A 23,360-nucleotide genomic window follows, 5' to 3' on the forward strand; every position below is an offset into this window, starting at 1 on the left:
TTGTATTTTTTCCCTCATAATTACAAGATCATTTTCTCATAATTATCAGATTCTAAGTAATAATTATGAGGTATGGAAGTTATAATCACTGAACAAGAAAACTTCTTGGATTTTTTTTTTGATGAACTCAATGTACATTATCACACTTTTAGAAATGTTTTTTGAGTCAGTGAATTTAAGGCAGGCAGCTGTTGGTGGTCGTTAAGGATACAAGAGTGTATTTGTGTAAATGTGTGTGTTTATATTGAACTATATGAAACATTGCTTCAAAGGGAAAATCACTAGGGCATGACTGGAAAAAGACAAAGAGGAGAGAGACAGAGAGAGAGTACTGGAGATTTTCCACATTAAAGAAAAGAAGACGGAGGTAAGAGCTATAGCAGGATCATTACAGCAGTCCTTCGTTGAACCTCTCTTTCCTTTTTTCTTTGATAACTGAAGGCTGGATGTCAGGTAGATACTCACTCTAAAGTTTTTTTCTTGTGTTATTATAGGTTTCACATCAGCGTCAGAGTCAGAAGACCATTCCCATTACTGTCAAACACCAAACCTAAATGTGTTGCAGAGGCTTTCTGCTTTCTGCTCAAAATAATTGCTTTGATCACTAACACTGATGTAAAATGACAGAAGAAGCCTTATCATTAATACTAAAATGCAAAAACAAAGCACAAGAATAACTTTTTACTGTTTGGCCTTCACATTAAGTGTAAAGGTCATAACTCTTCTGTTATTAATTTCACAAAACTTACGATGATTTTTAAAATTCAACCTTCAGATATTCTTAGCACATGTCATTACATATCAAAGTCTGTTTTACAGGTCTTGGTAAAGTATGACTGCATATATGAAATAAGTTGAATAAAGCCCTTTGTGTCTCCAGCGGAGCTGTAAGCTAAAGCGAAGCGAAGTGATTTCATTTGAGTCCGCAGTGGTTGGTGCAGAAGACTACAAGTTTGAAAATGAAAAACATTTGGGTGTAAAGTTAGGACGTAAGCTTACTGGACATTTGTAACCCACTCCTCAACTCTGCTTGGGGCTAACGGCTTGAGGCTATATTAGCTGCTATTAGCATAACACACCCAAATCTCAGACTAAACTGTCAGCAATTGAGTTGCATTGTGGGTAGTTACATTGACCCCACATTGCGATGGCAGGTTTTGACAAGGAAAGAGAATGTGAAAAAATAATCAATTTTGATCGGTTTTTAAATAGTATTTTTTCTTTTTTGTCTGTCATGAATTTGACAACGACAAGCGGTGCAGTGATAAATTGGTGGAGTACTGACACTGAAATATTTAGTACACATCTTTTCCTTTTCTTCTACAATCTTCAAAAGTGTTACTGAACACTCAAGTTCAGACCCTGTTTCGAAAGTCTGATTAGTGTAATCTGTGTGATCTATTTTCACTACTTTAATTTCCTACTGATGAATAAACACGATGCAAACATTATTGGGCAGACAAACAGATTGGCATAGACAAATAAATGTCTGAGATAATCACCTTTAAAAGTAACGTGAAAGAGAGATTTACTAGACAGAGAAAAGAGGAAAAAGACAGTAAGTGATTTGTGATTGAAGGGTGATAGGAAAGGATTTATGTCTTAGATTCTTGATGAAAGTAATGCACCATCTTCAGATAGAGATACAGACCCAGCACACTAAGCTTTGTGTGCTCTACAATATAAAATAGACTTGTAGCACTGCAGTACGTACTTTCTCTTGTGAAAGATGACAAAAAGAAACACTATCACACAAGGACACAGGAGATAAATGAAAAATAAATCACTTTTTTTTAAATAAGAGACTTTTTTATTTTTTTAGTTTAAAAGTGTCAAATATCTGCTTTTAATGAAGCTATTTTCAAGCTTGACCTTTTTTAATGTTAGAGCACAGCCTTAACCTTCAAGTAGTACAAGGACCAAATTTAACTTGGAGCACTCAGTGATTGGTTGGACTTTCATATCAAAAAGCTGTACTGAAAATAATTTTTCTTCACCTAACTTTAAGTGCAGGACGAAGATATTTTCTTCTGATTTTGAAAGAAATGCTTATAATTAACTGCTATGTACCAGAAATGTAACTGTTATTTTAATTACTGATTAATCTAATTAATAATTTAAAAAAAGATTTCCCGTCAATCTGCAAGATTTTCATGATATAACATTAGCGAGTAGGGTTGCTGGACATGCAATATAATAAGAAGTATACATAAAATTTCAAGTAAAAGTACAAAATTAGTCATACCTCACGAAAATACTCAAAATTGTACTTGTACTGAGAAGTAGCAGGTAACTATAACATTTCTCTTAGAAATTTAGTTAAAGTAGAAAAATAAAAAATAAAAAAATAAAATTAGACAAAACAAATAAAAAGCACTTCTATGGAACAGACTGCATTGATTTTACAAGTTTGGACCCAATTTATGCAAATTATCCCATTGATTGTATCCTCTCTATCCTATGTAAGCTCACATGTCCATACCATTTACATTATATTAGGGTAAGTGCTTATTTTCTGCTCAGTGACTGAATGAGCATAATGAGGAACCAGCTGAGCTGTATGGCTGCTGCCAGTGAGTTGGTGGTGTGATAATGGATGACTGTTACAAGAAGGGGCTTAGCTGGTTGTGAACACAGTGTTCTGCTGTATGTATCAGTGCCACAACTGAATATGACAACAGTGTGGAGACTGGTTATACAGAGCCAGAGCTCCCTGTTTTATCCCTGTTTGCCGTGTGTCAGGCTCTGTCTGTATAGTATACACCTGGCTGTTTACTAACCCAGTGGAGTGATATTTACTCACACAATGCTCTGTGTGTGTGCGCGTCTGCCTTCAGAACAAATCTATGCGAGCATGTCTGGTTGGGGATAATAGATAGTGCATCTGTCCTTGTATAATTGTAGTTTTGTGACCACAGCCACTACATGATGCTGCTGTTTTGTGTTTGATGAGGCCTGTTGCTGGTGGATTTTGTGCAGCTGTCATGCAGCGCTTGCTCCTGTACTCGTGTTTGCTGTTTACTCAGATGTGGGCCGGTGGTGTCATCTGCAACATGACTGAAATATGCTTTGTCTGGCCAGAGGATTCAACCATAACATGTTTGCTGAAAACCAACATCAGCATTGGTTGGCAGCTCTTTCCTGAGCAAACAGATTTATAAACAATAACAACATTTAGTTTGCATGATTTCCCTACTTTAACTCTTTTTGATGTTTGATATCATGAAAGTAAAGTTTATCCTCCTTTTTTAGGTTAACATGAATCTTTGCAGTATATCATAACAATGTTGATATTTAGGCTCTTCATTTTATATAAAAACTTGTTTGTCTTAGCTTCATTTTTAGATTTAGTTGTTGCCTCAATCCTTAGATTAACACGCACAGTATAATTTTGGTCATTTTTTTAATTAATTAATTAGTGTACCGCTGCCCACCACTGAAAACATCAACTGTATTTTCCAGCCATTTTGGAAAACACCTTAATTTAAGTTTCCTCTTCAATGTTATGTAACTTCTCTAAAGCGTGAGTCAGCAGAGCAGAGGCTTTATTGCACTGAACAACACCAGCTACAGTATATTTACTGCATTCATTTAGCTAATTACTCCACTCATCGCAGCACTACAAAGACAGCTGATATGTTGCATACCTCACAAGCCTTGTTGAATAAAAGCCTTAGTAGATAGTATAATACATATGAAGACAGTTTTAATCATTATATACAATTATTGTGGACGACAGGTGTTATGTAACCTGCTGCATGCACTATTCATACACACGCAAAGAAAAGCTGCTCTTCAAAAGCCTGATAATCACTTGTAATATCTGAATATGATCTGTACTCATCTTTCACTCTCTCCTTCATTAAAGAGAGAATTATGAGATGAATGATGAATGATCAACTGAGGAGAAGATAAAAATACTTACTAATACTAATAATAATTACAGTTTATAACTTATAAACAAATGTTATAAACGATACATTGCACAGCAGCTACACACAGGCAGGCTTTTTGAGTTTTTGATCCTACACGCCTTTCTATCAGACTTTGTTATGCATTTTTTAGACCTAATATATTTAAATTTCATTTATTTTAGGCCAACTGATGAATAAATAAATAGAGGAATCAATATTTTCTTACCAGAGTTTTGTTCCTGGCAGTGTGGAAAAGGCCTTGAAGCAACATTTAGACCTTCATGTTGGATTCATGACCTCCTGGCTATGACCCTAAATAGTCTCTACAATTTACAAATTGCTTATATGATTGACAGCACATTGAACATTTGAACCTCCTTTAGAATAAGTAATTCCCCTTTAGTTTTCTTTTACAGTTTATACAAAAATATGTTACAAAAATATCATTATAATTACTCCACCACAAATCTATACTTCTACTCAAATGAAAGAAAATGGTGGCCAAATAGACCAAATACATATTGACAAAGCAGTATGAAACAATCTTTTTCAGTTCACTGAAGAATCTCCAAAGGCCCCTTTCATTTTACAAGACATGTGCCCAAGGGAGCTTTAAACTATGACATTGTGTTAGGGGCTCAATAGGCTGTGAGATAGCAAACATACAGTATATATTTTGAAATGACGTTTAGTTGAAGCTGACAGACTTTTCATGTTATACCATCTGTTTATCTCCAATATTAAACAGGAAAATTACCATATCAAGTAGTTATATACAGTTTAAGGGACCTAAACTACAAAAAATATGTATAATTCATTATGAAAACAGATTTTAAGTAAAGATTCATAGGTCATTAAATGTTTCACAGTGACTCAAATATTGTATTAGCCACATGGTCGAACTAAACTCAGATCCATAGTCATTTTGAACTGTAATGAAGTTACTGTAAATCAGGTCAATGCAATGTGCATGCTCCCTCTATTGATATGTGAAGGGTGATTAATGTCACTGCCCACTTCGTTGCAAGCCAATGAATCACAGTGTAACACTGCAATCTTGATAAGAGCCACAGAGAGAGAATCAATAAGAGCAACGCAGGAAAGTATGTCTTGGGAGTCTGGAAATACTGATGAAAATGGAAGCATTTTTTCTCATCCATCAACTTGGTTACTAATCAGCACAGTTCTCCAATCAGCAATGAAATAAAGAGCAGGCAGAACTGAAAGTCATAAATACTGTATGCAGCTGAACTATTCTTTTTCTTTTTACCACATTTCACCTGGTTTACTGCTGTGTACGTCAGTGTTAGCTCTCCATATAACATGCACACACAGAGTTTGCAGCTTGCTGTGTTGTCACATTAAGTCAGACCGGCCGAGAGAAACTGTCACCAGAAACAAAAGTATTGTTAGCTTTGACCTTTCATGATAAAATCTTCAGGTGAAACATAAATGTCTTCTGCCAGTGTTTGGCTGACTGCCAATACCCTATCTCTTAGAGTTTATTGTAATAACTTTGTGATTCTCCTACAGCTATAGTGAATACAAAGTCAATATGTAAGGTTAATAGAGGCCACTCTGTCTCTTGGACACATAATAGATTACAGCCACGGCTGCCACTAATTGTTAGTTGTGTTGTCGATTACACAATTATTTTCTCCATTGATTGTTTTATATGTCTAATAATAATTTCTCAGATCTTGATATCTTCAAAATGCTCATCAAAACCCCCAAATATTTAGTTCATCAAATCCTTACATTTGAGACACTGAATTTTTTTTTACTGAAAACATGATCAATTATCAATAGTTGCAGATTAATTTTCTGTCAATCAACTAATCTATTTACTGACTCATTGTTCCATCTCTAATAATAGCTCCTTGACAAAACACAATACAACCGATCAAAGATCAGTTTTCTTCAGGACACTTTACTTTTTGCTATGTATCAATGTTAGGCTGCATTCAAGAAAGCTGCAGTGTTTGTGTGACCTCAGGTCTAGGGGTGTAAGTGCTAGCCTTGCCCTGGAACATTTCACTCAGCTTGGTTCAAGTCTGTTTTTGTACCTTTTCTCAAAAGCCCAGCAGCCCTTCAACAGAAAGCATCTCAGCCAATATTCTGCCTCAGTATACTACACATTATTCATACTGATTTCTTAGTTCTGCTTTCCCTGTTGGTAAATTGATTGTAGCTCATCACTCAGCATGCCTTCACTTCAGCCTGAGCATGTATGCACACATTTTTTTTCCATTTATTCCTTTTAATTAAAAATGTTTACCCTTCATAAGACTCCTCCTGCTTACAAAACAGTACTTTTTTTCATCAGAAAAGGAGTAAAGGAAGTAAAGGAAATGAGTCTGTAATACTACTGTAATCTCAACAGTAGTCATTTTATATATACGCATATATTATAGTATATTATAGTAGCATTTTATACTATATTAAAATGTACATTATGACAATACAAAGTGAAAACTGAGTGATGTATTCATCCTCACCCTCTCACTTTCACAAATGGACAAGAAACCAAGTACAAGTATGTTGACTTCAGCCTCCACAGACCAGGTTGATTTGCATACTGGTGTTAATATTCACATTTCTTGCCTCAGGATGTTCCTTGAACACCATGGTCTATTAAAACATAGCAGGGATAGTCCACATGTTCCCCTGTAATCTCACATATCGCTGATTGCAAAGATGAATAAACCTGAAACCTTGAAGCAGAAACACAAATATTGATCTCTGATGTTTTTTTGATGTGCTGTTTTTTATGTTTGGACATTAAGTGGTTTATCATCCTGCGATTCACACTTCCACTACAATTGTGAATTGGATGAAGTAGGAGTATCCGTTTTTGGTTTATATTTATATGCACCTTTGTAAACCTTTATTATTAGACCATTTTTACTATGATAGAGAAATTTTATGTTACATGATCCACATTTTCTGAACATTACTGAAGTGGTTGGAGTAGTACGACGGACGCACAGATGGTGTTGAGATTGCCTCAAAGCGCATGATACGTGGTACTTTTCCATTTCACTCCTACACCAGAGTCTGTCACTTGCAATGTGTGGCGAACAAACACACACACACACACACACGTTACCAGCAGGTCCTTGTGCTTGTTTGATATACACAACAGCTTGAACTGTAGATTGAAAGCAGTTGTCAGAGGGAGATTGTCAGGCTATTGATGATTAGGTCACTGACTCAGTAACCATGTGTGAAATCAATGCAAGGACATTTAGACTATGGTGACGATTGAAAGTGAAACAAAGGGAGGGATGGAGAAAACATCACACGTGTGCAACACACTCCCTGGCCTAATCTGTTAATAAAAGAGAGATTGTTGAGTGTAATAGAAAATATAATTTAAAAAAATTTACATTTTTCTCCAGAAATTAAAAAGCAGAAGAACATTTTCATAAATTTACTATAATATAATATATACTATAATAATTTTGTCTAATTGTACATAAATGCTTTATATCTGCTTTTTGTTACTAATAGTATAACAGACATAACCTGAACAAGACTAAAAGCCTACAGCAATGTTAAAAGTTAACATTAACATGCTAACATGCTCACAGTGACAATGTTACCATCCTAATTTAATGTATCAGCATGTTAACATTTGCAAATTAAGCACTAAACACAAAGTATAGTTGAGACAAGTGGGTATGTTTTTTAAAGTTTTCAAAGTTAAAGTATTGGAAAAATAAAATTAAGTGATGGGAGACATGATTTAATTTTTTAAAGCAATGTGGCAAGCATGGTTAAAAGCAGTGTGATGTTATACCACTCTACTCACTAGTCTTTCATTATGGGTGTCATAAAAAGCAGAACATTAGGTATGTTAATTTTTTGACAAGGGCATGCCTTATCGCCTCGCCTGTTTGCGATATCCATGGACAGGATATCAAAGCACAGCCTGGAGGCCTGAAGTTTGCCCAGTTGGGTGATATTAGGGTGGCATCGCTTCTATTTATGGAAGATGTTGTCCTTTTGGCTTCACTGGGCCATGACCTACAAGGTCCACTGGAGCAGTGTGCAGCTGAGTTTGATGCAGCCAGGCTGGTGGATTGCTCAGTTCAGGTCAGGAGGGGGGAGTATCCAAGTGGAAGTATTCAGGTACCTCAGGATTTTATTCATGAACGATGATAAAAAGGTCTGTAACATTGGCCGAGTAATGCAGGCTTTGTATCAGATAAGTATAATAAGTATAAGTAGTAAAGACAGAGCAGAGCTATAAAACAAAGCTCTCAATCTTAGTTCCTACTCTGACCTGAAGTCACAATCTCTGCTTAGAGACTGAAAGAATGAGTCAGTGGGTACAATCAGCTGAGATGAGGTACCTGCTTTCACTCCATGTGATAGTACGAGGATCTCAGAGATTTGGGCGGACCTTGTTATTGAGATGATGCTCCTTCGCATTGACAGCAGCCAGTTGTAAGTAAGAATGCCTTCGGGCCGCTTACCTCTGGAGGTATTTAGAGCATGACTTTTTAAAAAGGGATGCAAAGGTAGACTTAGGGAACACTACAGGGATTACAACTCTCAACTGGCCTTGGAGTGCTTAGTGTTGCCCCATGAGGAGCTTGAGGAAGCTTTGGGGGAAACAGATGCATTGCTTACCCTGCGCCCAGAATAAGTTGTTCAAACTTTGGTGTATATTATTGCTGTTTAAACTAATGTCTGCTTGTTTTCACACATTTCCCTTGCTGGCTCTAATGCTGGAGTGTCCTCTGTTTGCCCTTTCTATAGATAACCAAGCAGCAGCTTCAGCAGACCAAGGATCGTTTCCAGGCTTTCCTCAATGGAGACACACAAATTGTGGCTGATGAGGCATTCATCAATGCTGTACAGAGCTACAATGAGGTACCAACACACCATAACCATGGCAGCACAATCGCAGTCAAAACCATTTTGAGTGCTAGGACTCGATGCTTGCAAATGAATCACTGAATGTGTTGTGCTATTGTTACATACGTCATTCATATAAGAAATTTAAAAATGCAGCTGAATATTCATCGTCTATTAATATCTGTATTTTAGTGCACCTTTGTACCAGGTTTAAAACCATAAATGACCAGCTTTCAGTCAGAAAAGCACTACACAATCCTCTTGCTATCCCATGTCAAAATGCTTGTATTCAGACAGCTGAGTGGTAAAATGGTGGCTGAAGCTTTTCACTGCGCAGATTATGAGTCAGAGCATGTGGCTGACACAGCCATCTTTTCCAACCTCACTATTCAATCCACAGATGAAAAAGTCATTATTACCATGCATACAGTACAGAAAGCAGGGGAGATAGTGGCATACATCAAAGGTCAAATCCTTACGGAAAAACAAGCGTAGCCATTATGAAAAACTGAGATTGGAACCATCAGGAAAGTTAATTACAAGATGACCTCTCCTGTATGTGACAGTTAACCAAATATACTGTGATTTAAAGCTGGGAGGGTGATTATACCCAAAAGTCTGGAAGGTTTAAAATATGTATCCAGTCAAAAACGTCTTATCCAACCGTCATCAGTGTCTTACCACTTTAAAACACATTTTTATTAAATAATGAAGCAGATTTAAGGCTTGTAACATGTAAACACGACATAATTATTTTGATTCCAGCATTTGTCTTTTCCTTCTCTCTATATACATGGGCCCTGTCACTTTCTTCCAATAAAGGTACAAATATATATATTATAATACAGAACATAAGTAGTATGCAGTGCTACAGTATATAAAAATGTCCCTTGTTTTTGGTCATTCTATACAATTGTGGCTGTAGAGACAAATATGTCTTGATGTACTGTTGTAAGGATATATATTATTGCACGTGTGGCTAAGAGGTTGAATGAACACTACAACATCCTCGAAAATTATATGAGTTAAAACCTAATTGGGAATTCTTAAAATCAATTAAGCTTCCTGTTTTAAGAAGTGTGTTTGCTAGACTTCGGTAAGACACTGATAATTTTGGAATCTGGTTACATAACTTAACTTTTTAACACTATGTAAACATAATATGTAAGTACAATATAATAAGTATGTTTTTTCCTTTGTTATTTAGCACCTTGTCTTCAGCTTTTAGATCTTTTTTCATTTTATCTAAAAGAAAAACAGTCAATTAATAAAAATAATATGCTAATTTTCTCGTCCACTTTAAGTGGCATGTTTATTGAAACAGCGATGGACCTATTATTAAGCTAAATTGTGGATGATCACAGGTTGCTTTGTGTGCTGTCTTTGGCAAAAAAATTCCTAAATGCTGCAGTCTGCAGTACACCAAAGACTGACTTAATATCTTATTAATTTCAGCCTGCAAAGGTTTGTTAACCAGTGATACATAAACCAAATGACAAGGGTAATTTACCACTGTACTGCAATGTTTCAGTACAGTAGTCGCTGCTTTTTAGCCATAATGGATGCTAAGAACAAAATGTGACTGTCAGTGTGACAAAGCAGTCAGCGCTGATGGTTACTTTGCTTGATGCTGTGACAAAATAGCTTCGCCTGTCTCTGTCCCTGTTAGTCTGTCATTAGCAGGAGACAGAATGCAGCCTTGACTGTGTTGAGTCACGGTCTTACATATATGCTTCCTATTTTTTAAATTCAAAATGAACAAAACTCAAAATGAATGGTTTCCTTTTGCTGATGAATGATAGATGAAGATAAGCATTTACTGTTTTCAACTCCTATGCCATGTACTCTACTACCATCTACTAACAAACCATTACCAATCATTATTATGGATCTCTATCACTTGCAGAACTGCAATTGACATTGGTCTCTCACAATGTAGGTGTTCCTAAAGAGTGACCGTGTGGCTAAAATGGTCCAGAGCGGCGGCTTCTCGGCCAGTGATTTCAGGGAAGTGTTCAAGAGGCACATTGAGAAGCGTGTCCGCAGCCTTCCAGAGATCGACGGTCTGAGCAAGGAGACGGTGCTTAGCTCCTGGATGGCCAAGTTTGACACCATCTACCGTGGTGATGAGGATCCACGCAAGGCACAGCAACGCATGACTGCCAGCGCAGCCTCTGAGCTGATCCTTAGCAAGGACCAGCTGTACGAGATGTTCCAGAATATCCTCGGCATCAAGAAGTTTGAGCACCAGCTGCTTTATCAAGCCTGTCAGGTAAGATCTCAAGCCTGCTGGTGACATGTCTCAGAAGGTTTTCACACTCCAAACACTTGAGTGCAGGCACAGTATTGTTTCAGTTTTTATAATGTTTAGGTTGGTGGATGCACTATTATAAGCTTATTTTCACACATAAGATTGCTCTGAACTGTAGATCAATTACAGTATACATCATGAATGAATGAATGAATAATTTAGCTGTTCAACAGATAATTAATTAATCTGCAGCAATTTTCAGAATCAATTCATCATTTATTTTGTTTAATCAAGTAAAAAATGTATTAATGCTTTGGAGTAAAGATTTGCTGGTTTTGTCTTTTTTATATCATTGTTGTGTGAGTTTTGGACTCAACTGGAAATAACATTTGAAGGCATCACCATTTCAAGATCTCTACTTTCAGAACTTATGATGGCCATTTTTACGACCGTAGACCAACTTTTGAGGTCACTAAATTCTCTTTTCTGATCACTTCCAGAGAGAACATTGCACAATTCACCTAATGTGCAAAAAACTGATAATGGTCTTAAAAAACTCTTTGGACCAAGTATGAAAATACAATATTCTAGTCTATCTGAATCAAACAACTGTTTGACAATAGGATAATGAACATAGAATTACCAGACTAACAAAATATGTCAAAATAATCCGTGAAATATTTAATTAGACAAATGCTCCAAAATAATCACCCTTTTATCCTTTAGGCTTTAGCTTAATGACTAATGATAATGGACTATTTAAAGGGCCAGTGTGCAGGATTTAGGGGCATCTAGGGTGTAGTTACAACTACCTTGCCTCACCCTCCCCCTCCTAGCGTGAAGAAGGAACTGCGATGGCCATGAAACTGGCAAAAAAATGCATGAAAGGTCCTATCTAGAGCCAGTGTTTGGTTTGTCTGTTGTGGGCTACTGAAGAAACATGGTGGTTCCACAGGACAGCTGTAATAGAGGACCTGCTCCCTCTGCAGATAAAAATGACTCATTCTAAGGTAACAAAAACACAAGGATTCTTATTCTCAGGGGATTATACACTAATGAAAACATACAGTACCTATCAATATTATTTTCCATTTGTGCCAATAGATGCTCCTAAATGTTACACATTGGACCTTTAATGATTCTTGTTGATGTTGATGTATCAATTTTTGCCATAGACAAGATGTCATTGCCGTCTATAGCCTTGAATGGACATATTTTAAGTAAATAAGTAAATGTGTCTCCTCAAGATATATCTCCTGATAGCAGGCCAGCAATACTTCATTGTAGGGGAGATATGTTGAGATTGCAGGTGGATAATAGTGGACACTGGGGTGCTTGTGTCAGACATAACTCTCCTTCCCTTGCTGTCTTTACTGCTTTACTGCTCTCTATGGGAATGCTGAAAGTGGCGCTAATGTATTCTTTCTTCAAGAGCTTGATTAAAAGTCTTATCACGGCACGATTTGGAGGAGGGCTCCAACACAATTACATCTGCTTGTGATGCACAAAAAGACGTACCTCTTAATTTCATTTAGATCTAATGGACACACCCTTTGGAAGCCAGTAGGTTTTAAAATGCTGAATTTCTTTGGACCAGGTGTTTAACAGTTGCTAACTTATAAATCTGCACACTTGACATGAAGTGCTGTTAAACAAATTAGATTGTTCAGTATTGTTCAAATGTCCTGGTTGGCAAAGATCAATATATGCTCTGTTCTGCAGTGTTCATTTGTTAGATGCTTCTAATGCTGAGGTGCAATACATCGTCATTGCCTCTAAATCCACTGTGCGTTTTTTTCTTCCCAAGCCTTTGAAGATGCTTAACCTAGTTTTTTTTCAATGTGCTGGCAGCAGAACTGTTAGTATAGGGTCAGAAATCTGCATGCAGAACATAATACCATTTCCCTGAACAGATCCCACTCTGAGCAATACGAGGTGCAGAAGAACATTCAATTCAATGTACGAACAGCTTCATAGTTACTGTGGTGTAATACTACTTTGACAATGATAGGAAGATAAAAATGACATAAAGTTACATATTTGTTTTAAATTGAACATTTGTACACCAACGTGTATACACAATAGTACAAAATGTGCATAAGATAATTAAAATTGTAATTTTCACTTCAGCTGCTTTTCCAGCTGTTCTTGGAGTTCTCTCTCTCTCTCTCTCTCTCTCTCTCTCTCTCTCTCTCGTTTTGTTTGCTCTTATAATGAATATATCAGACTGTACTTATGTTGACTTTGAGCATCTCCTTAGTAAGCAACCAGCAGCTGTATACTGCTCTTTACTAAATGATAAAATCCTCACTAAAAAGGAGACGCGGCAATCTAGTCCGCATGGCTCAGGGCTGCTGGAATTTGATGAAAGGTTTTCATGGATTGGCTGGGATTCAAAGGCCATCATTTTTTTTAGCTGTTATCACTGGGGATTTACATTTTTTGCTGTTACATCGAAATAGTAGAAAGGAAGCACTAGTCTATTTCTGTCTCATGCTGAAGTAAGAGCAGCCCCTGGAAATGACTAACAGACTGATTAGACTGGTATAACCAGTGGCTGCGCCAGCCAGACTCTGAGCACACTCCGCTCCCTGATGGCTGCACATTATTTAGCTGTGGTGACACCAAGCATGGCCAAACAACTGTAAGAAATGGTTTTGGTGTCTACATTGCACAGCAGTTTTGTAAACCATATTTTGTTAACTATACCAATATAAGGATGTATGCAATTTTAATGATGCCTATGTTATAGTTTACTTCTAAAATCAAAAAGATTTGTGTTTGAGAACCTTGCTGTGTTATGGCTCAGATTTTATTTTTAATTAAAGTTCAATGGCTGTGGCAGAAATCAGTGATCTAGCTACAGAGAATGTGTAACAACCAGCACATGAAAAGATATTCTGAAATCTCTTAAATCCGCCATCCAAAATGCCTTTGTTAGAACAGCACATTCTGAACAGTGCACATCACGCACTGCATGACATTTAAAAGGTTCTTATTAAACTTTGTCAAAGGATTTATGATATTTACTATGATAATAGTTTCTAAGCCATTGTGTGTTATGTAAACAACGAAAGACAATAGAAAGAGTCTCAAACAGTATCTCGAACAATATCAATGTTTAATCTTGTTGATGTTTTACAAGGGAAGAAAAGTATATATTTCAATATAACAAATCTTATCATTTCTATTTGCATTCTTGATACAGTGAATGCTGTCACTGTTTGGTCACTAGGGGTCAGTAGAGTTCCAGAACAAGCTTACAGTATAAAGCCAGTACCATATTACCAGCTTGTGCTTGGGCCAGCTTAGACTTGTGCTAGCAAACATCCAGCAGACATGGATCAACATTAACATTAATCACTTTACTTATTTATTGTCTCATTGGTTATTGTTTTAGTTTGCTGTCTAGTGATGTTGATTATGGATATACTGCTGGCTGTATAACAAATTGCCCTTCAGGGATGATAAAGATGCCCTTGAACCTTGATTTAGAGTGGTGCTTCTAGCTAGCCATTTTGCAACATATTAATCGAGTAGAGACCCAATTTATTGATATGATATTTCATTATCGAGCTTCCTACGATTTGCCATGAAGCCAAGTAGCTCATGCCAGCCAGAAAGCTAATGCACATGGTAACCATGGTGATGGAACATTATCTTTGATTGTTGATTGGCAACTTGTCTTAGTTATGACTTTACGTTCAAGTAATCGTGGTGCAACCAATTTTAGTAGCTGATTTGGTTACAAACCAACTAGTAGTTACTAAACCTGTATTGTCTACTTCACTCCCCACATAGCTGGTGCAACCAACATTGTTTACCAGCTTGCTAGTTATTTGCCAACTTTGCCTGCTGCTTGGTGGATTTTTTAGCTTGTTTGCTACCCTCGGGATGTAGATGAGAGCAGCTCACTCTCAATCATGCAGTAAGTAAAACCAAAATAATTAGCTGAAAAAAGTTCAGAAGCTGCGTGACTGCAAATATGGAGCCACAGGCGTATTTCTCTATGATTGCAAATGATTATGAGCTAGCTGTTCACTCTACGTAGTCATTTGTTCAATATTAGTATCAAACATATTGATGTAGATTTTAAAAAGTTTTATGTAGTATGTCTGGCAAAATTGTTTAAGGCTGCAATTTAATTATTTACATTTCATTAAAAGATTTTGATATAATTTTATTGATTAACATTAATAAATCATTTTGTCTATAAAATGAAAAAAATAAGGAAAATGTCAAACATTTACCACTGTCTAGGGTTTCCAAATAGCAGTCCAAAGCTCAATGGTATTAAATTCATTATCAACCATGACAAAGAAGAGCAGCAAAGCAGTGAATGTTTGGCATTTTTGCCGAAACAATTAACTGATTACAGATGCTCATGCTGAGGTGTTTTAATCATTAATATTTATTCACACCAGCCTCACTAACTTAAAATTACTCCTAATCTCAAGTGGTTTATTAAATTACCTAAGCCTGGGAGTCAAAGTGAGGCGCAAGCACATAAATGACACTTTCTCCCCCGCAGAGCTGTAAATTATGGCCTGTGGGCCCCCCAGACTGACAGACCAGACTCAAATCATCTTTCCCACTTATAGGCTTTGAAGGAGCCCCCCACCTTTTCCTCTTAAATTGTCTTGTCAGCAACTGTTAGTTGGGAAATGAGGCCTGAGCTCTTCCTGGTTTTAGCCTGTAGCTGAGATAATTGCATAATGGAGCCTCTTCACTGCACATAGGTTTGGGAGAGGATGAAAGCATTTTCTATGCCTGCCCAGCCACCTCTAAGCTGAGAAATCAGTGGTGCTGAAACGCAGGGTGAAGCTTGACTGCACCAGCGTGGTTGAGAATCTGGACAATGTTTATTATAAGAAAAAAAAAGAAAAGGGCAAGTTTGCCCTTGAAAGAGATATCATAGCGTAACTGCACTACAAAAAAAATCCATCTTCCCAACCTCCTATGATTCTGTAAAACCTTATTTTCTTATGAAAAATCTGCCAATGAGGATTATTATCACCAGTAATGTAATGTTACAAATCAGCTTGTTTTAAAAATGTTTCTGTAAACTGCAGTCATTTTTTAGTAGTTTTTTTTGGCCAGTTTGGTGCAGTGCAACAAGCTGTAAACCCAAATATTATTACCCTATGAAGTTAGTATAGCAAATGTGTTACCAAACAATTGCCTGATGATACAGGCGGCAGACACTGAGCAGCATTAACATTTATGAGGAGTCATGTTTCAGATGACCTGACCTGACGAATGTAAGGCTAATACTCACTGTCCTTTTAGCTCTATTTTGGTTCCTATGTATTCCTTGGGGAAATGTCTGGCTCTTTTACCAGCTAGTCACTAACTGTGTCTGTCTGTCGTGGTGCTGGGAATGTAGCGTACTGTGGGTTAATTAGAGCTTTTTCGCTCAAATGACCTGAAATAACCTAAATGCTCTGTAGAGCTAAAGCTAATAATTTTACCCTATAAATGACCCCTTTCACATTAGACATTGCAGCCCAATATGAAATAACTGATTGAGGAAGCTTTAAACAAGATCAAAAGATAAAATAAACTCCAATCTCCACACTATAGATTGAAGAAACATTTCTTTTGATTTTACTGTAAGTTGATTAAGATGTTGATTTTTTTTTACCATTAGCACATTTTCTAATTACCATGCTTTGCATGTCGTACTCACACAAGAGAGGCCTTTTTCCACACTGCACTCTTTTTTTCACAAATAAAACACACATAGAGACACATATTCACACAGCAAGTCTAAATATAGACCAGCTGCTTCGACTCCTCCAGGTCCGATCTAGTTCTGATCCAGCCCTGCCCGCCCAGTCCTTTTTCTCTACAAGAAACCGCCCCTGGCTGGGTGTGCTGTCTGCTGCTAATGTCCCAGCATCCACCTGGGAATCTGTCATCAGCTATGCTGTTAACTACCCGCCTGCTTCTGCTCCATCACCTTTAACCTGCTGTCAGCTTGGCTAACACTGAGGCATTGTCACCTTTGTTTAGCTGCAGTACTGCTGTCAGCTTTAGTAACATAGAGCGAAACTTACCTTTTAGTCAGTCTTATTTTATATGAGATTGCCTGTCCACCTATATCGTGCCTGTGGGCCAATGACAACAGTGACCTTTCAGTGGTTGTAGGCTTGATAATATTGGGGTGCTGAGGGGCTCAGTAGGGGGTGGCTGTTAGTTCACTCAGATACTGACCTCTAGCTCTACTTCCTCCCACAGCCAGGGTTGTCTCTGCGTTTCACTGCTGTCAAAAGAGAGATGGGAGTATACAAGGAACTGGCCCCATCCCCCTTCACATTACATGCTTCAGAGTCACTCCTCACATGTTAGCCATTTTGCAGATGAGCTGCAATCTGCACATAGTCACAGTGACCAATATTATCTGCTGCTGCAGTATTCAGTTATGAAGTATTGGTGAGGATTTTGCAGTCCTGAGAATTTGCCTGGCCATATGGATTTAGGTCCGTTGTGTTTTGTGGGAGGGGGTAGGCACACATGTGAGACAGTAAAAATGCAGTGTCAGACACCGACAGGCCGAGCTGCTGGATTTCCAGGCATGGCAGTGACAGTTCTTTTGGGATCGCATAAGTCAGATGTTGCTGGCACCGCAGTCCAATAGTGCCCAGAACTCTGAGTGTTTTGACAGGCAGCTCAGGATCGCCAGCAGCAGTGGGAAAGGAGCCGTTGAAGCACAGCTCAGGCAGAAATGCAATCAGTATCAGTCACAGTCATGGTTGGGGATGAATTTGGTTTTCTGCTATTGAACATGACAATGAGAAAAAAAAATCTGCTTGTGAGACTGCCTACCACAAGAGGCTCACCACTGTTTAAGTGTCACTGTGTGGCAGAGCAGTACTGAGTACTACTGTGCTGCAAGTGCAGACATTCTGCTGCAGCTGGTGGCAAAGTCTGATTATGTGCTCTACTAAACAGGAACTCTGGGTTATGTAGCAGGGTGGCTGTTTAGTGGCCAGCACTGGTAACACACTAGACCTCCTTCATTTAAGATGCCATCTGGCTGACATCGTTTCATAATGCGCACATCAGTGAACAGAATCAATTACAGAAATAGGTAATGATGGAAAAATCCATATCAGCAAAATATCTAGATTTAAGAAAGCAAAGATTTCAGTGAAGAAGGTTTTTACTGCTCGCATGACCAGATGTCAGACCACCCTGTCAATGTCACTCTTTTTCCTCATCCATGTCCTTTGTGTTACTTGATCTCAGTCCAAATGGTAAATGTTAAATGGACCTGTACTTGTATAGCGCCTAGTCTTCCGACCACTCAAAGCGCTTTTACACTACGTGCCACATTCACCCTTTCACACACATTCACACAGTGATGGCAAAGCCCATCGAACAGAAACTAATGCACGGCATCGGGAGCAATTCAGGGTTCAGTATATTGCTCAAAGATACTTTGACATGTGGCACCAGGAGCCGGGGATCAAACCAACAACCTTCCGATTAGGGGACCACCCGCTCTGCCTCTGCGCCACAGCCGCCCAAGCTTCAGTCCAAGCTGTGCAGCACCTCTTATTTGTGCCCCCCTCCCCTCCTGTTAACAGCTGCACCGTGACTTCAGCTCATTCTTTCTTAAAAAGGATTGCTGGAAGGGGCAGGGAATCAATATGGCCAAGCCTAAAAGACAGGGCCTGTTAATGTAATAGAAGTGGGTGAAATACCATAAGGCAAAGAGAGGTCAGCTCTGGCAAGCGTCCCAGCAGTAGCCGACTAGAGGAGTTTAGAGCACTGTATCACAAATAGATTCAGGTCCTTAGTTGGAGGAACCATGCAGCGATGTGATGAACATCAAAATTTAAACAGGTTATACTTTATTTATTAAACATTTTTTGCTAGCTTGCCTTCTTAAGCGTAATAGCTCAGGTTGGTTCCTTATATACGGTCTGTTGATCAGTTAGATTGCCATTGATACTAAACGTACAAAACAGCATTACCATCATTAAAAACATAGGTATTACAAAACACAGTGCCTGCTCCAGGTAGATACAAGAGAAAACAATATTACAGCCAATCTTTTGCTGCTGGTTTTTATTGAAAAATTAAGATTCAGTCTTTTTACCCATTGCAGTGATTGGTCAGGATAAAAGATTGTATTTGCTTGCACTGAAATTCAAACTGTTCTGGTCTGGTTTGCTGCATTCTCAAAGTTAGAAAGTGATAAAAATCTAAAACAGAAAAGCCTCATAAAGTATAAAAGGTGGGTGGCTTTGTCAAATAAAAAAAATGTTTTTTACAGCCAGTCTTGTTGCTAACAAATTGCAAGTTCCAGTTCAAATGCGCTCCTTTGATACATTTTTATTCCAACTATTTGCTTTGTCACTTTGTCACTGTAAAAAGAATAAACTGAAATATGTGCTCCATGAAAACTATGGCCTCGTATTGTCCCCTCAAGTTGTAAAACTCAAGGATTTTAAAGTATAACAACACCCAGCTGAGACGAGGTATATTTAATTTTTCACTGAAGACTTGTACAACACGGTTGTGTGGAAAGGTTTGTGACTCCCCAGGTGTAACTGAGCTGCAGATATGTCTCAATTAGCCTACCGTCTTCATAGAGGAAATGGTGGTGACTGGTGAGTCACAACATCATATCTGACAAGAATAACTGAAAAAGTGAAGCATACAGAAGCAGAGAGCAGTAGAGAGACATCAGCCGTCTCTTCTATATCCTTGTGTCAGCTAATATAAAACTCTCATTTAATATTGATGTGAGAGAGCCATGAAATGTTCTGCTTTTTACTCTAGGGCAAAAACTAGGCTAACAGATGTCAGGCCTATTTTCCCCAGAGCTGATATTGTGTTATTCAGGTAGATTTTAAAGAAATTACATTACCACAGTTTTTTTCTCAATATGCCAAAACAGTGTGAAGTTGCTTATTTAAATCAAAACCTTTCCTTTATCCATGTGAATGTATTTGATTGTCTTAATTTACAGATTTGATCTTTATTTTTACTGCCCTTCTCTCAGCTCAACCGTCAGAGAGCTGAATTTTCATTCTGCTGATTGAAATCAACAAGAAAAGGAAAAATTCTGAACACTCAACACTTCCAAAAAGACCTCTCCACAAACAGTGGTCCATTCATGGTCTCTATGGTGATGGCAGCATGGTTCCTATGAGGGAGTGATTAATTTCCTTTTGATTTTGATCTGTTCATGTGTGCTGCCACACCATGCTGCTATGATTGCAGCCCGTTAGGACTAACTGGAGCTCTAATTAGCCTTTTTATGCCCTGCTTTACCATTTGTCGTCATTACCAATCTGCGTGAGCACCTTTGGATTGCATAGTCACATTTGCGTCAACCCGCTTGTTAATGTGGTCTAGCTTAAGTACTGCCATAATTCACAGTTAGCATTAAAGGGCAACACCACTGACTTTTTATCAAAGTCTGTTTACAGGGTTTGGGGGGCACTGCTGCTTATGTGATAAACCTTTAAAGCATTTTTTGGGTCTAGAGGGAGCTGCACAAAATCTGTCAAAAAATGCTGTCACTTGAAGCTGAAAAGGTTTGAAAAATTAATCTACTGTAGATGTGTGGAGGTAGAAATAACTGGGGAAAAAAATTCATTTATTTATTATTTATCACAAATATTGCTTAATTTTCCAGACCTTTAGAGCATTTCCAGACCTGTAGCCTGCACCTCATCTCTGCTTAAGGCTAGTGGTTCAAGGCTAAATTAGCTATGTTAGCCATTACCAGTATAACACAACTGAATCTCCCACCGAACTGCCCCAGGTTCAAGAAAATCATGCAGTATAAAAACATGAATAATACAACCAAAACAGGTACCAGGTGCTATCTATAGCGCTGTTAGTGGTCAAAAAGTTAGCAGCGTGCTTTTAAATTTATGAATGAATGGAAGTGTTCAGTCTCTTTCTGTATTTTTTTGTTAAAATCGAGAATTGGGACTATCTTCTGTTTCAAGCACATCATGTTCATAACCAAAATGACTTCACTGAGTGTTGCTGAACATTATGGAGGTATCAGGATGTCAAACCACCCATCCTTTCTACCAGCTCATTTCTGTGCAGCTCACAAGGGGCTGATGGTATCTCAGCATGCACTGGGTTAAGAATATTTATTCTATATGTAAATTTTAATATTAAAAATACATAACATGGTAAGGATTTCTTTCTTAAATTCATCGTCTCTTATGGTAAGAAAAATTATGCTGGGAGATGTAGGCCACCTTTGACACGACCCCTGGCTGTATTAAAAGTATGCTGGGCTCGAAATGTGACCTCATTGACATGCTTTTCTTTTGATCAATAGCTGGACAACCTGGATGAGCAGGCTGCTCAGATCAGAAGAGAGCTGGATGGTCGTCTTCAGATGGCGGACCAGATTGCCAGGGTGAGTCAGACTCTGCGGGGGACTGTTTGACTTGTTTTTAATATGCTTTGTTTTTATTGTTAATATGTCACTAATATGGTGTAACTTGTGTAAACATTATAGTGGGCGCTTCCACCCACAGTTGAAAAGATTGCACTATTTAAAATTTTACTATATTTCTTTTACACTAAATTAGATACCCACCATCTGAAAAAGACGCACCCACACTAATCTTCCTTTTTCTGTTTTTAGCATTTTGGAAGCACCAATGTTTACCTCATTGTTAATTAAGACTGTGATGGTTTACTGAGTCTTGTTTGCTGTTTTGCCAACAGGGTGGCAAGTTCCCCAAATTTGTGTCTAAAGAGATGGAGGCCATGTACATTGAGGAGCTGAAGTCCTCAGTGAATCAGCTAATGGCCAATCTGGAGAGCATGCCTGTGTCCAAGGGAGGGGAGTTCAAGCTCCAAAAGCTGAAACGCGGACACAACACCTCCATCATCGACATGGGCCAGGAGGACGAGAACACTCTGTCCAAGTCTGATGTGGTTCTGTCCTTCACTTTGGAGGTGCGTTAGAAATTAGGCTAGAAATTAATTTATTAATCAAATGTATGTGAACACTATTGCAAAGGTTTGATCACTTTGACATATTTCTGAGGATTTGTCAACTATAGCCAGATTATTAATCACATTAGGATATATGAAGTCAGTTCAAACTACATCCGCCTAAACCAGAATTCATAAATCAGAGCTGTCGTTGACTACTTGTCTGCTCGAGACTAAGTATAGGAACAGACAGAAGACCTGTTCAGGGGGTTGAACAGATGCCATGTGAAGAACAGACTCACACACACACACACATACACACACACACACACACAAACCCTTTTACCCGCTCTTTAACGGGGGAACGTGACTCATCTTGTTATCAGCTTGTCTGAGATGAGCTATCACCACAGAACAGGGAGCAATCGCACCTCATTCCTTATGATGCAGTGCTATTTCAGAATCAGGAAATACATAATGTGCAAAGAATGTGACACTGTTCCTTCACACAGAAGTGGGTACACCATTATGGAATCTGAATGCTGAATTTATTTGCACAATAGCCTCAATTAGCTATTTCTATGTGAGGTGGTAATTCCATAGTGCTTTGGTAAAGCCTCATTCTTCAAGTCTGTTTACTCTCCAAGTGGTTGGCTGCAGCAGCTGCCAGAAATCCCTCAGCAACAAACCAGAAAATCTTTAGAGAATTTAGTTGGAATCAGCTGTAATATAGAACTTAAGTCCTTTTTATCCATGTGGGATAACAACATGGAAATATTAGTATGATGATGATGATGATGATGATGATGGTGTTCAGAGATACTTATAAGTCCTGGATGATTTTTGTACTTTAGTCTAGAATTAACAATTGTTTTAAATGGCAATTTATTTTTGATCAGCTGTAAATGACTATCAATCACTTTGATTTAGAAAATCCTTTAACTGGTTATTTCAATTTAGGTAATGTTTTTATTCATTTGTGCCAGCCTAGTATGCATCTATGGGATGACTGGACATATAAATAATATATAGAAAACCCCAGTGAAATGACATTTATTTAGATGATCTGTTTTGTTTTGGATGCTTTCATTCAAAGTGGATGCATTTTCCTGACAGAACATATTTCTCCCTTTGGTTGTCCCACTAGGAATTTATAGCTACAATATAAGTAGTTACCCCCGGCAGTGTTAGTACTATACTGTAATCTCAAATGAGCGATTAAAGATGAAACTGCTACCACACTAAACATTACATCAAATCTTATACCTAGTAGATTTGATGTAATGTTTCAGTGATAGAGAGTTGTACATTACAGGAAGGATAGCTGTAATTTTTATGGTCTTTTCTAGCAGAACATCCACTAAAATTGACAGTTTAGTAATGTGAGGGCACTGGCAGCT

At 37.9% G+C, this 23,360-nt stretch overlaps 1 protein-coding gene across 4 annotated transcripts in view; it reads left to right on the top strand.

Moving 5' to 3' along the window:
* The window catches only part of cadpsb (Ca2+-dependent activator protein for secretion b), a 65,145-nt gene that overhangs the window by 7,723 nt on the left and 34,062 nt on the right, over positions 1 to 23,360 (top strand). For all 4 annotated transcript variants that reach the window (XM_035662694.1, XM_035662696.1, XM_035662698.1 and 1 more), the window contains exons 2-5: positions 8,682 to 8,795; positions 10,720 to 11,052; positions 21,353 to 21,433; positions 21,748 to 21,981. In XM_035662694.1, coding sequence (XP_035518587.1) covers positions 8,682 to 8,795; positions 10,720 to 11,052; positions 21,353 to 21,433; positions 21,748 to 21,981 — 762 coding nt within the window. The remainder of the gene's footprint in view (positions 1 to 8,681; positions 8,796 to 10,719; positions 11,053 to 21,352; positions 21,434 to 21,747; positions 21,982 to 23,360) is intronic.

The sequence above is a fragment of the Morone saxatilis genome, unplaced genomic scaffold, assembly GCF_004916995.1.
Source record: "Morone saxatilis isolate NCDOM2014 unplaced genomic scaffold, NCSU_SB_2.0 Contig18, whole genome shotgun sequence".
Taxonomy (NCBI): domain Eukaryota; kingdom Metazoa; phylum Chordata; class Actinopteri; family Moronidae; genus Morone; species Morone saxatilis.